This window comes from Taudactylus pleione, unplaced genomic scaffold (genome assembly GCF_031769625.1).
Source record: "Taudactylus pleione unplaced genomic scaffold, aTauple2 ptg000129l, whole genome shotgun sequence".
NCBI classification, from domain to species: Eukaryota; Metazoa; Chordata; class Amphibia; order Anura; family Myobatrachidae; genus Taudactylus; species Taudactylus pleione.
Window position 1 is genome coordinate 363,466 of NW_028284531.1, and position 12,892 is coordinate 376,357.

At 45.8% G+C, this 12,892-nt stretch overlaps 1 protein-coding gene across 1 annotated transcript in view; it reads left to right on the forward strand.

Annotated features, from left to right (window-relative positions):
* Nucleotides 1–6,160: 6,160 nt before the first annotated feature.
* The window catches only part of AP4E1 (adaptor related protein complex 4 subunit epsilon 1), a 64,438-nt gene continuing 57,706 nt past the window's right edge, over nt 6,161–12,892 (forward strand). Inside the window, exons 1-3 of the mRNA XM_088472775.1 lie at nt 6,161–6,388; nt 9,226–9,297; nt 12,397–12,520. Of these exons, the coding sequence (XP_088328901.1) occupies nt 6,263–6,388; nt 9,226–9,297; nt 12,397–12,520 (322 nt within the window). The 5' untranslated portion in view covers nt 6,161–6,262. The remainder of the gene's footprint in view (nt 6,389–9,225; nt 9,298–12,396; nt 12,521–12,892) is intronic.

The following is a 12,892-nucleotide window of genomic DNA, read 5'->3' on the forward strand; positions in this document are numbered from 1 at the left end:
CTATGAGGACGCTATGGCGAGGATGTCTCTAAGGTCTCGACATCAAAGGAGGCCTCCAGAGCCTCAGCCACTTAAGGAATTTCTGAGTGTCCAGCCCCAGGATGGGGTTTTCAGCCCCATACCTCGAGAGGATGTTTCAAGTTTTTTTCCCCAGGAGGGGATTTCTAATCTTGCACCCCAGGAAGGGGTCTCAAGTCTCGTACCCCAGGAGGGGTTTTCGGTTTCTAGTTACTGTTGGGCCAAAGCTGAGGATGTCCACGCTTCCAGTCCTGTCAACAAAGTTCACTTGGCTCACCCTGAAAAGCCTAGAAGGTGTCCTGAGGCCATCCACAAAGGGGGGGGGGGTACTGTCACGACCAGGGTTTCTCGGCATGGTAGTCGACGGGTAATACTTGTGAAGACGCTATGGCGAGGGGCGTCTGGCGGTGGCGTCTGGCGGGGCGAGGGGCGTCTGGCGGTGGCGCTGGTGTCTGGCGGGGAGCATTGGCTGTGCGTGGTTCCGTGTGGGCATACTATCACTCTGGTCTGGTTTGGCCAGGTGGTGCTTCCGTTCCGTTCTGGAATGGGCGCCGCCATCTTGTCTCCGGTCAGGTGACCTAGTTGCCCTATCCTCTCTGACCAGTCAAGGCTGAGCACTGGGGATTTAAGGGAGTTCAGAGCTCCCTTGCATTGCCAGTGCAACTTGTTTCTCAGTGAGAGCTGAGAGAGAGTTCTTGTGCTTTCACCTGTCTGTTGGTTTCATTGCCTAAGCCTGCTTCACCTGACCTGCGCCAACCCTGCTGGATTCCCCTGCCTCCTCCTATTACCTTGCCTATTGCCTGACCACCTGTGTCAGCTAGACTTACCCTGCACCCTCCATTTACCTTTTCCCCTGCCTGAGAACCTGAACCTGCTGTTTCCCTGCACCTTGCCTCCACTTACACCCAGCTGGACTTCGTTACCTCTGCCTGCATTTTGTTACAGCTCACCATACCTGCATACTGGACTTTTCCTGCCTGTCACTTTGTGGACATTCTCCCATTTACTCCACTACAGTTATCAAGTGCACTTTACTGCTATACCTGGACTATTTCTTTTGCTATTCCCATGTCTGTTAAGCCACTCATTAAAAGTTCCACATTTACCTTTAAATCTGCTTCAGTGTCTGCTACTGATACCACCCCGGGTCCACAACAAAACCAGAACCTCACACAGAGTAAGTAGACGGCATCCCGACAGCCAGAATCCCGAAGCGCACTCTACCAGCTACGGGATCCGAACAGGTCAAAATGCAGCAGTGTACAATTATATGACTCGAAGTGGCTGCTATTATCATGTAGCGTTAGGGACCCCCAAAACAGAGAAGCCATGATGTCGCCTGATGGCTTAAACATATTTTTGCAAATATATGCGAACTGAGATTTCTGTATTTTTATTACCATGTACTATTCAACAGGGACATGCAGTCAGGGGAGGCAGAGCACCCCTGACATACTCCTGAGATTTGATATAAAATTCATTAGAATACAAAGAAGATATTTAAAACTTATAAACATCTTCTTTTGTTTATTGTAATAATTTTTATAGTCAACACTCACCAGCTTTGTGGAGCTTCCTGGGACTGCAGGGAGACAAGAGATGAGGCAGCAACAGCTCAGCTTTGCTTCTGTATAGTCAGACACTGCTTGCAGAGCTGAGGCAAGGCTACACCGCAGGCAGTAAGCTGCACAGAAAGGCTAATAGAGACATGCCTCTGAGTATGGGGGGCGTGCCTTGAGCACTGATGGACACCTTGGATGTGTCATGTGACCAAGAAGTGCACTGCAGAGTTTAGAGCTCGGAGCGCAGTCAGCAGAAGCAAGAGAAGACACAGTAATGCAATTAGGAGAATCAATGAACACAGAAGCTTAGTGTAGTGAGGGGAGAGTTAGAGTGAGTAGGGGCTGACACAGGTTCTCAGCACTCAGACCCATCTCCATGTGTGCCTCCTCAGCCATTGACCTCACCACACGTCACTGCTATTCAAATCTCATTGCTGACCCTTTGCAGAGTGCTGGGGGTTTAGGCTACGGGAGGGGAGGATTAGGTTGTGGGATGGCAAAGTTAAGGTGCCGAAGGGGAGGGTTAGGCTGCGGGGGAGGAGTGGGGTTTGGGTTAACCTTAAAATGCGTAAAGAAAATTGCCAGTATTTTCACCGTCGGATTCTACTGCTGGCATTCCAACCGTCAAGATGCCATACCCAACCTGTCATCGGCAACTTTCCGGTGAGACTGCTCAATGTTTTAAAAATAAAATAATTTAAAAGGCAAAAACAGGTTGGTTATCCCTTTTAAATGATCATCCCTTAAAACAGTGGTTCTCAAACTCGGCCCCCAGGACCCCACACAGGTCACATTTTCCAGGTCACCCAGCAGGTGCACAGGTGTATTCATTACTCACTGACACATTTTATAAGATCCACAGGTGGAGCTAATTACTACACTTGTGATTCTGTGATGAGACCTGGAAAACATGCACTGTTTGGGGTCCTGAGGACCGAGGGCCTGATTCAGAGGCGCTCGCAAAAAGCGAGCGATCGCTCTGAATCAGGGCGGGCGCTGGTTTTTTTAGTTGCGGCCTCCTGGCCGCTCGCATAGCTGTGGGTGACCACAGCTGCACAGGGCCCCGACTGCTAAACTTGAGAACACAAGCTGTACTGTTCGTCCGGGCCGACACAGCGCAACTGGACCAATAAACAAAGAAGCCGCCAGGGTAATCTCCCTAGGAGACCCCTTCCCCGGCTCGTGAGCGCCGCTGCTGCGCATGTGCCATGAGGGACGCTGCCATGTCATTACGTATGACATTGTGCCCGCGCTCTCCCGGCTTTCTATCCCTTCCCTTCCTCTTTGTCACAGCAGCCTCCTATGAAGAGCTGGAGGTGGGAATCACACTCTGGGTCTCATTCAGACCCGCTCGCGAGCGCAGGACGCTCGCAAGCGGGTCGATGGTACCCAAATGCACATGCGCACGACGGAGGCTGCTCCGTCGTGCGCATGCGCGAGACCCGGCGAGCAACGGGGAAGCCGTTGCTCGGGGTCTCGCACCAAAGGGGGCGTGCTGTTGATGGTGATTGACAGCATGCCCCCTTTGGTGGGCGTGGCTGCCCAGACGGAGGCGTTCCCATGGGAACGCCTACCGTCTGGGTCCGGCCCCACTGACATCACTCTGATAGAGCCAAAATCACTGCAGGGCTTGCGGCAACGAGACCCTACCACAAGGGTCTCGTCGCAAGCCCGATGGTCTTGACCATCATCATGGACGCTCGCATAAGCTGTGAGTGGTCACCCACAGCTATGCGAGTGGCCAGGAGGCCGCACCAATTTTAGGTAGGCCGGCCCTGATTCAGAGCGAGCGCTCTGGTCAGAGCGTCCGGCTCTGAATCAGGCCCTCTGCTCCAGTGACACTGGCTGCAGACACCCTCCCGTGCCCAAGGTAATAACAGACTTGTGATAAGTATATTTTATTTAATCCCTGTTCTAATGAAATATATATATATATGTATACAGATTATATATATAGTGTGTGTGTACAGTATATATATGTGTATATAGAAATGTATGTGTGTATATATGTATGTGTCGTGTGTGTGTGTGTGTGTGTATATATATATATACACAGTATCTATGTGTGTGTGCATATATACAGTCAGGTCCATAAATATTGGGACATTGACAGAATTTTCATATTTTGGCCTCTATTCACCACCACAATGACTTTGAAATGACACAAACAAGATGTGATTTAACTGCAGACTTTCAGTTTTAATTTGAGGGTAATTACACGCAAATCAGGTGAACGGTGTAGGAATTACAACGGTTTCTATATGTGCCTCCCACTTTTTAAGGGGCCAAAAGTAATGGGACAAACTAAACAATCCTAAATCTAACTTTCACTTTTTAATACTTTGTTGCAAATCCTTTGCAGGCAATTACAGCCTGAAGTCTGGAACGCATAGACATCACCAGACGCTGGGTTTCATCCCTGGTGATGCTCTGTCAGGCCTCTACTGCAAATGTCTTCAGTTCCTGCTTGTTCTTGGGGCATTTTCCCTTCAGTTTTGTCTTCATAAAGTGAAATGCATGCTCAATGGGATTCAGGTCAGCGGATTGACTTGGCCATTCCATAACATTCCACTTTTTAGCCTTAAAAAACTCTTTGGTTGCTTTTGCAGTATGCTTCGGGTCATTGTCCATCTGCACTGTGAAGCGCCGTCCAATGAGTTCTGAAGCATTTGACTGAATATGAGCTTATAATATTGCCCGAAACACTTCAGAATTCACATCATCAATAAATACAAGGGATCCAGTTCCATTGGCAGCCATACATGCCCACGCCATGACACTACCACCACCATGCTTCAATGATGAGGTGGTATGTTTTGGATCATGAGCAGTTCCTTTCCTTCTCCATACTCTTCTCTTCCCATCACTCTGGTACAAGTTGATCTTTGTCTCATCTGTCCATAGGATGTTGTTCCAGAACTGTCATGGCTTTTTTAGATGTTGTTTGGCAAACTCTAATCTGGTCTTCCTGTTTTTGTGGCTCACCAATGGTTTGCATCTTGTGGTGAACCCTCTATATTCACTCTTGTGAAGTCTTCTCTTGATTGTTGACTTTGACACATATACACCTACCTCCTGGAGAGTGTTCTTGATTTGGCCAACTGTTGTGAAGGGGTTTTTCTTCACCAGGGAAATAATTCTTCTGTCATCCACCACAGTTGTTTTCCGTGGTCTTCCGGGTCTTTTGGTGTTGCTGAGCTCTCCGATGCGTTCTTTCTTTTTAAGAATGTTCCAAACAGTTGATTTGGCCACACCTAATGTTTTTGCTATCTCTCTGATGGGTTTGTTTTGATTTTTCAGCCTAATGATGGCTTGCTTCACTGATAGTAACAGCTCTTTGGATCTCATATTGAGAGTTGACAGCAACTGATTCCAAATGCAAATGTCACACCTAGAATCAACTCCAGACCTTTTACCTGCTTAATTGATAATGAAATAACGAGGGAATAGCCCACACCTGTCCATGAAATAGCTTTTGAGTTGATAGTCCCATTACTTTTGACCCCTTAAAAAGTGGGAGGCACATATTGAAACTGTTGTAATTCCTACACCATTTACCCGATTTGGATGTAATTACCCTCAAATTAAATCTGAAAGTCTGCAGTTAAAGCACATCTTGTTTGTTTCATTTCAAAACCATTGTGGTGGTGAATAGAGGCCAAAATCTGAAAATTCTGTCAATGTCCCAATATTTATGGACTTGACTGTATATGTATGTACTGTGTATATATATATATATATATATGTGTATATAAAATAATGTATATAGATCACCAAAGTAATTGGATTCACATAAACTGTGACAAAAGTCGACGTTTTGGTCCATATTTATGTCTATTTCAAGACTTTTAAAGTTAAAGCACCATGGTACAGTAGTAAACAAAATAACGCAGGATACATCAACTTGAAATGTACAGTATGTCTATCTAATAAATACACCTTGTAGTGTGGGGGGCCAGGGTTTTTAGGCCGAGGGGGATGGTGTCGGGGTAATGGGGGTTTCATGGGTGGCCCCCAAAGACATTAGCGTGCCGGGCCCCAAGATTTCTGTTGCCGGCCCTGCCTGCATCGCGCATGCTATTACATTTACTCCTTTATATGACAGGAAAAAAAAAAGACAGACATAACTAACCAGTGAAATAGAGAAAATGTAGTATATGTGTCATGCTGTCAGGGGCAAACACGTTTCTATAAATGAAATTCCAAGAAGGTGGTGTGCTGGGGGGTGTACAGTAATAAGGTAGGAGTAAGGAATATGTAACAGTAACCAGCCATGCCCGGGATCCTTCTGTACCTCTGCTGTGCTGCTCCCAATCCCTAATACAAGATTATATTCCCCCTCTATGCCCACGTGGATGGTATGGAATAACGTTGGACAGTAACTGATGACGTCAGGGTCAATCTACGGAAGGGGATCTAGCTATAACCAATCCCTAACATGCAGGAGCTTGAAGGAGCCAGCGTTGCCGCTGAGTCACCAGTCCAGCATACTAAGCATAGTCATTAGGGAAGCAGAAACTGCTCTATGTGGTACTCGTACGCCCTCTAGTGTCCGCACTGCTCATTGTATGTAATGTCATACAGCGGAATAAAGTTGCGTTTTGTTGAAGAGAGAGGGCGGAAGTGGCGGGTGATGCCGGTTGTTGTTGTTGTTGTGATCAGGGTGCTGAGGGTGCTGGAATATGACTGAGATTGTTGAGCGCACCCTGAGTGCCCTGCCCGGCCTCCTACAACAGGATCCGCCGCCCGGGCCTAGCTCCAAGCTCGGGAGTCTAATACGCAGCATCACAGCGCTCAGCTCAAGACAGGTACACACTTATTTCCAAGACTGCTGGGATTACTGGCTGTCAGTATGATTACAGGAGCTGGGGTGTCTCTGGGTGTCAGTATGAGTACAGGAGCTGGGGTGTGTCTGGCTGTTAGTAGTACATGCGCAGGGATGTCTCTGGCTGTCATTAGTATTACATGTGCTTGGGTATCTCTGGCTGTCAGTATGAGTACAGGCCCTGGGGTGTCTCTGGCAATTAGTGGGAGTACATGTGCTGGGGTGCCTCTGACTGTCATTAGTAGTACATGTGCTGGGGTGCCTCTGACTGTCATTAGTAGTACATGTGATGGGGTGCCTCTGGCTGTCAGTATGAGTACAGGCCCTGGGGTGTCTCTTGCAATTAGTGGTAGTACATGTGCTGGGGTGCCTCTGACTGTCATTAGTAGTACATGTGCTGAGGGGTGTCTGTCATTAGTAGCACATGTGCTGGGGTGTCTCTGGCAATTAGTGGGAGTACATGTGCAGGTGTGTCTCTAGCTGTCATTGTAGTACATGTGCTGGGGTGCCTCTGGCTGTCATTAGTAGTACATGTGCTGGGGTGTCTCTGGCTGTCATTAGTAGTACATGTGCTGGGGTGCCTCTGGCTGTCATTAGTAGTACATGTGCTGGGGTGCCTCTGGCTGTCATTAGTAGTACATGTGCTGGGGTGCCTTTGGCTGTCATTAGTAGTACATGTGCTGGGGTGCCTCTGGCTGTCATTAGTAGTACATGTGCTGGGGTGCCTCTGGCTGTCATTGGTAGTACATGTGCTGGGGTGCCTCTGGCTGTCATTGGTAGTACATGTGCTGGGGTGCCTCTGGCTGTCATTAGTAGTACATGTGCTGGGGTGCCTCTGGCTGTCATTAGTAGTACATGTGCTGGGGTGCCTCTGGCTGTCATTAGTAGTACATGTGCTGGGGTGCCTCTGGCTGTCATTAGTAGTACATGTGCTGGGGTGCCTCTGACTGTCATTAGTAGTACATGTGCTGGGGTGCCTCTGGCTGTCATTAGTAGTACATGTGCTGGGGTGCCTCTGGCTGTCAGTATGAGTACAGGCCCTGGGGTGTCTCTGGCTGTCAGTATGAGTACAGGCCCTGGGGTGTCTCTGGCAATTAGTGGGAGTACATGTGTTGGGGTGCCTCTGACTGTCATTAGTAGTACATGTGCTGGGGTGCCTATGACTGACATTAGTAGTACATGTGATGGGGTGTCTCTGGCAATTAGTGGGAGTACATGTGATGGGGTGCCCCTGACTGTCATTAGTAGTACATGTGATGGGGTGCCTCTGACTGTCATTAGTAGTACATGTGATGGGGTGCCTCTGGCTGTCAGTATGAGTACAGGCCCTGGGGTGTCTCTGGCAATTAGTAGGAGTACATGTGCTGGGGTGCCTCTGACTATTAGTAGTACATATGCTGGGGTGCCTCTGACTGTCATTAGTAGTACATGTGCTGGGGTGCCTCTGACTGTCATTAGTAGTACATGTGCTGGGGTGTCTCTTACTGTCATTAGTAGTACATGTGCTGGGACGTCTCTGGCTGTCAGTGGAAGTACATGTGCTGGGGTGCCTCTGACTGTCATTAGTAGTACATGTGCTGGGGTGCCTCTGGCTGTCAATGAGATTACAAGAGCTAGGGTGGCAATGGCTGTCAGTGGGAGCAGAAATTATCCTGGTTCCTCTTCTGAGAATACGCCATGTACTAATTTTGTCAATTTTACGTAGTTCAGTATCATATACTTGATTCCATGAATAATACACAAAACACAATTTTCTCTTTTTATTATCCTTATTTGTTACTGTTCCAATTCTCCCAGTTGCCACCCATTTGTCAGTCTCTACTATATATACCATCACATCCTTTATCATTAGCACTCTGTTTATCTATTGTTAGCTGGTTGGGGCTCGTATGTCACATGGAAAGAGTTTGTGCTGCTGCTTATATTTGTAGAGCAGTACTGTACATACTTCTGATTTCTATAAGAGGTCATATCAGAAGAGTGTGGAATTATTTTAGGGAGCTTACAGACAAACTCCAATTACATTTCTGTTCAATGTATCTTATTTTTGTATACATGTACATATACTATGTTTATAATTATTTCATATATAATATACATTCAAATAATATATTTAAAATATATGTATAGATGAATGACATATATATATATATATATATATCAATTAAAAATATATCATACATCTAATTCTCTATTATTCTCTGCTAGCACTTACGGTTTGCCAAAGGCAACATCGCCAATAAATAAATAAGATGTATCAAAGCTTGGAGAGAGATAAAGTACCCACCAATCAGCTCCTAATTGTCACTTTACAGGCTGTTGGTATTTTATCTCTAGCCACTTTATCGGTCTCAAAGGCTTAGTACATGTATTCCACAATGAGAAGGTTCCTATCTTGGTGCCAATAACTAACAATTGATAACTAAACAGTATTAGTGAGTGCATAGACACATAATTCATTAAGAAGTTCTTCAAGTGGAATCTTGGTGTTGGTGTTATATTCACGTCACGTCCTATGTTAAACAGACTAGGAACTTTCTCATTGTTTTTCTGTATATTGTTGTGGTATGGTGGCACCTTGAGTTAAAGGTTTGATCCTGGCATTCATTTTGGCACATGTCCTAAGGTAATTTATGTTTTATTGCAACATAGCCAATAAGGGAAACCCATTCCAGGCTGAAAATAACACAGTGGGGAGTGCAGGGCTTTAGTGTGGCGTTAAAGCTTATAGAAACGTGTCTGAAAACTCTAATGCTTGTTTTTTAGTGCAGTATCGGTCACACACAGTGATGTATATAACATTAAGCTTTCTTTTTATAGGAAGAAGAAAAACTAATACAACAAGAACTTGCAAATTTGAAAACAACAGTTTGTTCTCCTAACACGACCCTGGTAACATCATATATTCTACAAATAGAATGACACCTCTATAAGGCATCTTACTGATGGCTTAATTGAAATTAATTAAATATCTCAAGTAAATAGGCCTATAGATTTAAAAAATGTTTTGGTCTGTCTACTTCAGAGGTTCTCAAACTCAGGGCCTGATTCATTAAGGATCGCTATTGAAGCTCCGTAATCGCAAACAGGTCTGTTGAGAAAATATGCTAATGAATGCTATCGCAATGCGTCACACTGCCAGCACAGAGACGCCCACTGCCTCCCACTACCGTTATCTCACATCCTTGATATCTTGCAAACCTCCATAAACATCGGTAACATCGAGTACCACCGGCCCCTCACGCAGAATTTCTGCAGCCCTGACCTTACTTAGAAATTGATAACCTCGTTGCACGCAGTGGGCTCTCCAGCTGTGTATGCAATCGCAGCGGCTAATTTATGGGCACCCTAGCAACGGCGTTCAAACGGATAGTCGCGCCTGCGTTTCTCCAACCACTCCCACGTCACCACCCCCAAAAGCTCACTGCCTGTCAATCACTCTGTGATGGCTCTGCATGGTCTGTGTGATGGCAGTGTGGGCCTGATTCAGCATGGAATGCAGTTGCTAATACGCACGCAAACGGTCGATTAATTCGCACTGTGCATACGTATGCATCGCAGTGCGCGAACTAGCAATTGTGATGGGAACTGCATCTGTAGAGGCTACGCAGATCCAGAGCAGAGTGATTGACAGGAAGTGCCGTTTGTGGGGGGTGGTCGGCTGAACGCCGTTGCAGGGGCGTGCATAAATTAGCCACTGCGCTACCAAACACAGCCTGAGGTCTCATAGCGGCACTGAAGTTAGCAATTCCTGAGTGAAGTCTGACCTGCCTTAACTGTGCGTATGGGTCCGATGTTACCGATTAATTCGCTATGTTGCCTAAGTATACGTATGTGTGTAAGGGGATGTGGTCATCCTTATGTTAGCCTTTGATCGCAATGCGATTGCAAACATTTGCATTTCATCGCTGATATCAGCAACTGCGTAGTGTGCGTATTAGCAGAATAGCGATCCTTGCTGAATCAGGCCCCGTGATTGCAGCTGTGCCTTCGTGCACTACGAGGCATACGCAGTCCGAAACAATTGCCCGTCTGCGTACACTTTAGCATAGAGATCCTTAATGAATCAGCCCTCAGTCCTCAGGACCCTGAACAGGTCACATTTTCCAGGTCACCCAGCAGGTGCACAGGTGTATTCATTACTGACACATTTTAAAAGGTCCACAAGTGAGATCATTATTTCACGTGTGATTCTGTGAGGAGACCTGGAATACATAAACTGTTCTGGGGTCCTAAGGACCAAGTTTGAGTACCTATAGTCTCCTTGTGTCAGACCTTCTGCTCCCCTGTTCACCCCTTATGTAAGCTCTCACCAGCAGGACCCTTCTTCCTTATGTTTGTACCTAGCGCTATCCTTTCTTCCAGTGCTCATTGTCTTTGTGCCTGATTCAGCAAGGAACGCAGTTGCTTATACACACGCAATCGGCCGATTACTTCGCACTGCGCATGCGTACGCATCGCAGTGCATGTGCTCCAACCAGATGCTGTGATTGTGACTGCGATCGCAGAGGCTAAGCAAACCCATGGCAGAGTGATACAGGAAGTGCCGTTTGTGGGTGGTGATGGGGGGAGGGGGGGGGTGGTCGAACGAAAGCAGGCGTGCCAGTGAGTTTCAACGCCGTGGCAGGGGCATGCATAAATTAGCCACTGCGCTATCAAATGCCGCGTGAGGCCTCATAGTGTGCGCTGAAGTAAGCAATTCCTGAGTGAGGTCTGACCTGCATTAACGGTGCGTATGGGTCCAATGTTGCCGATTGTTTCGCTGTGTTGGCCAAGTATACGGATGTGAGTGGGCGTCCTTATGCCAGGCTGCGATCGCAATGCAAACATTTACATATCACCGCTATTAGCATCTGCCTTGCATGCGTATAAGCAGAATAGCGATCCTTGCTCAATCCCTTTCAGTGACTTTGACTCTGTGTGCTTGTTCTTTGTTGTGTACAGTTTTATTGAGTGCTGACCTGCCTTCCCTCTCTGTGACTCACCTCTACGGGGGCGATTCAATTGGTTTATAAGTTGCAGTAAATAATGGGCACTCAATCTTGCAAATCAATTGTTTGTGAGTGCCCATTAATTATCGCGCTTGTCACACCCAATTAGACCTGGTGGTTTAGTTGTGTAAAATGGCTAAACTCATCTAAAGTCTTGGCTATGATAGTTTGGGCACCCAAACCACAGACTTATCGGACATTTCTGCTTGCCTCCTCTGGAGTGGGTTGAGAAGAAATGCCAGCGCCGGGGGCTATTCGCGCCCGAACGGAGCAACAATTGAATTTCTGCGTCAGGTGCCTGACAGCTGCCGGCGCTAACAATTGAATCGCCCCCTACTAGTCTGTCATGATACAGTGAGTTACCCAACTCTTCTTGCCTCTTGTTCCCGTTTTACCTAATTTGTCGGTGTATTGCTTTGTATTGTTACTATACGGTGCTGCGAATTCTGAGACGCCTTTATAATAAATGATAATAATATATCTGTTATGCTATGGCTCAGTACAGCATGATGTTGTATTCCTACTATTGGCAATGTATATTGCGTTTAGATACCTTGCCTCTTATCTGTCTGTTATTACCCAGTCTTGTCTTACTACTGTTTTGTTCCCAATTGTAAAGCGCAACATAATATGCTGGCGCTATATAAGTAAGTGTTAATAATAAAAAGTACAATAATAATAATAACATAAACATTAAAATTGCCTTGTCCATCCACAAGCCTTACAAGTGCCTCATGACCAATTATCAGCAATTGCTTCACTTATGATGTTAGTCATTGGGTTCTGGGTAATATCAGTATTAGCCAGGGTATGGTGCTTAACTGCATTTGCCTGTATAGCAAATAAACATTTCTAGATAGGACTGTTGCATCTTAGGTCTTGGTGGCTAAAAATAGTCATGGGTATACATGAAGTGCCCTGTTGTCGTTCATTCACAGATTAAACCACCAATATTTTAACTATTTGTAAATCTAACCATGGTTCTCCCTTTACATGGTAGAGGCAGATGAAGGAATGCATGGTGAGGCTGATTTACTGTGAGATGTTGGGATATGAAGCTCCATTTGGCTATATTCATGCCATCAAGTTAGCTCAGCAAGGAAACCTACTTGAAAAACGAGTTGGTATGTATCCATCTTTATTAGTATTTCAGTAGTTATAAAAAAATAAGCACCGTTGTTATATGAATTCTTTATTGCTATATGTGTCTACTGCTTGCAATGTTACTACACTGAACTACAACCAACTTTTACTGGATTACCACAGTTATATAGATTATTTGAGAAGAAAAATCTATGATAATGGAAACAACTCTCTTCTAGTTGTCTTAATTTTTTAAATATTGTCAATTATAGACGTAGTTATGCTGTTGTAGTTTTATTTACTGCCCCCAAATCTGTGGCTTGGAATATTGGGCAGGCTTTCTCAAAATAAGGCAATATCCATAGAGCAACTAATAAAGGATTTTATGGGTTTATTTATCTGTATTGTCCGCC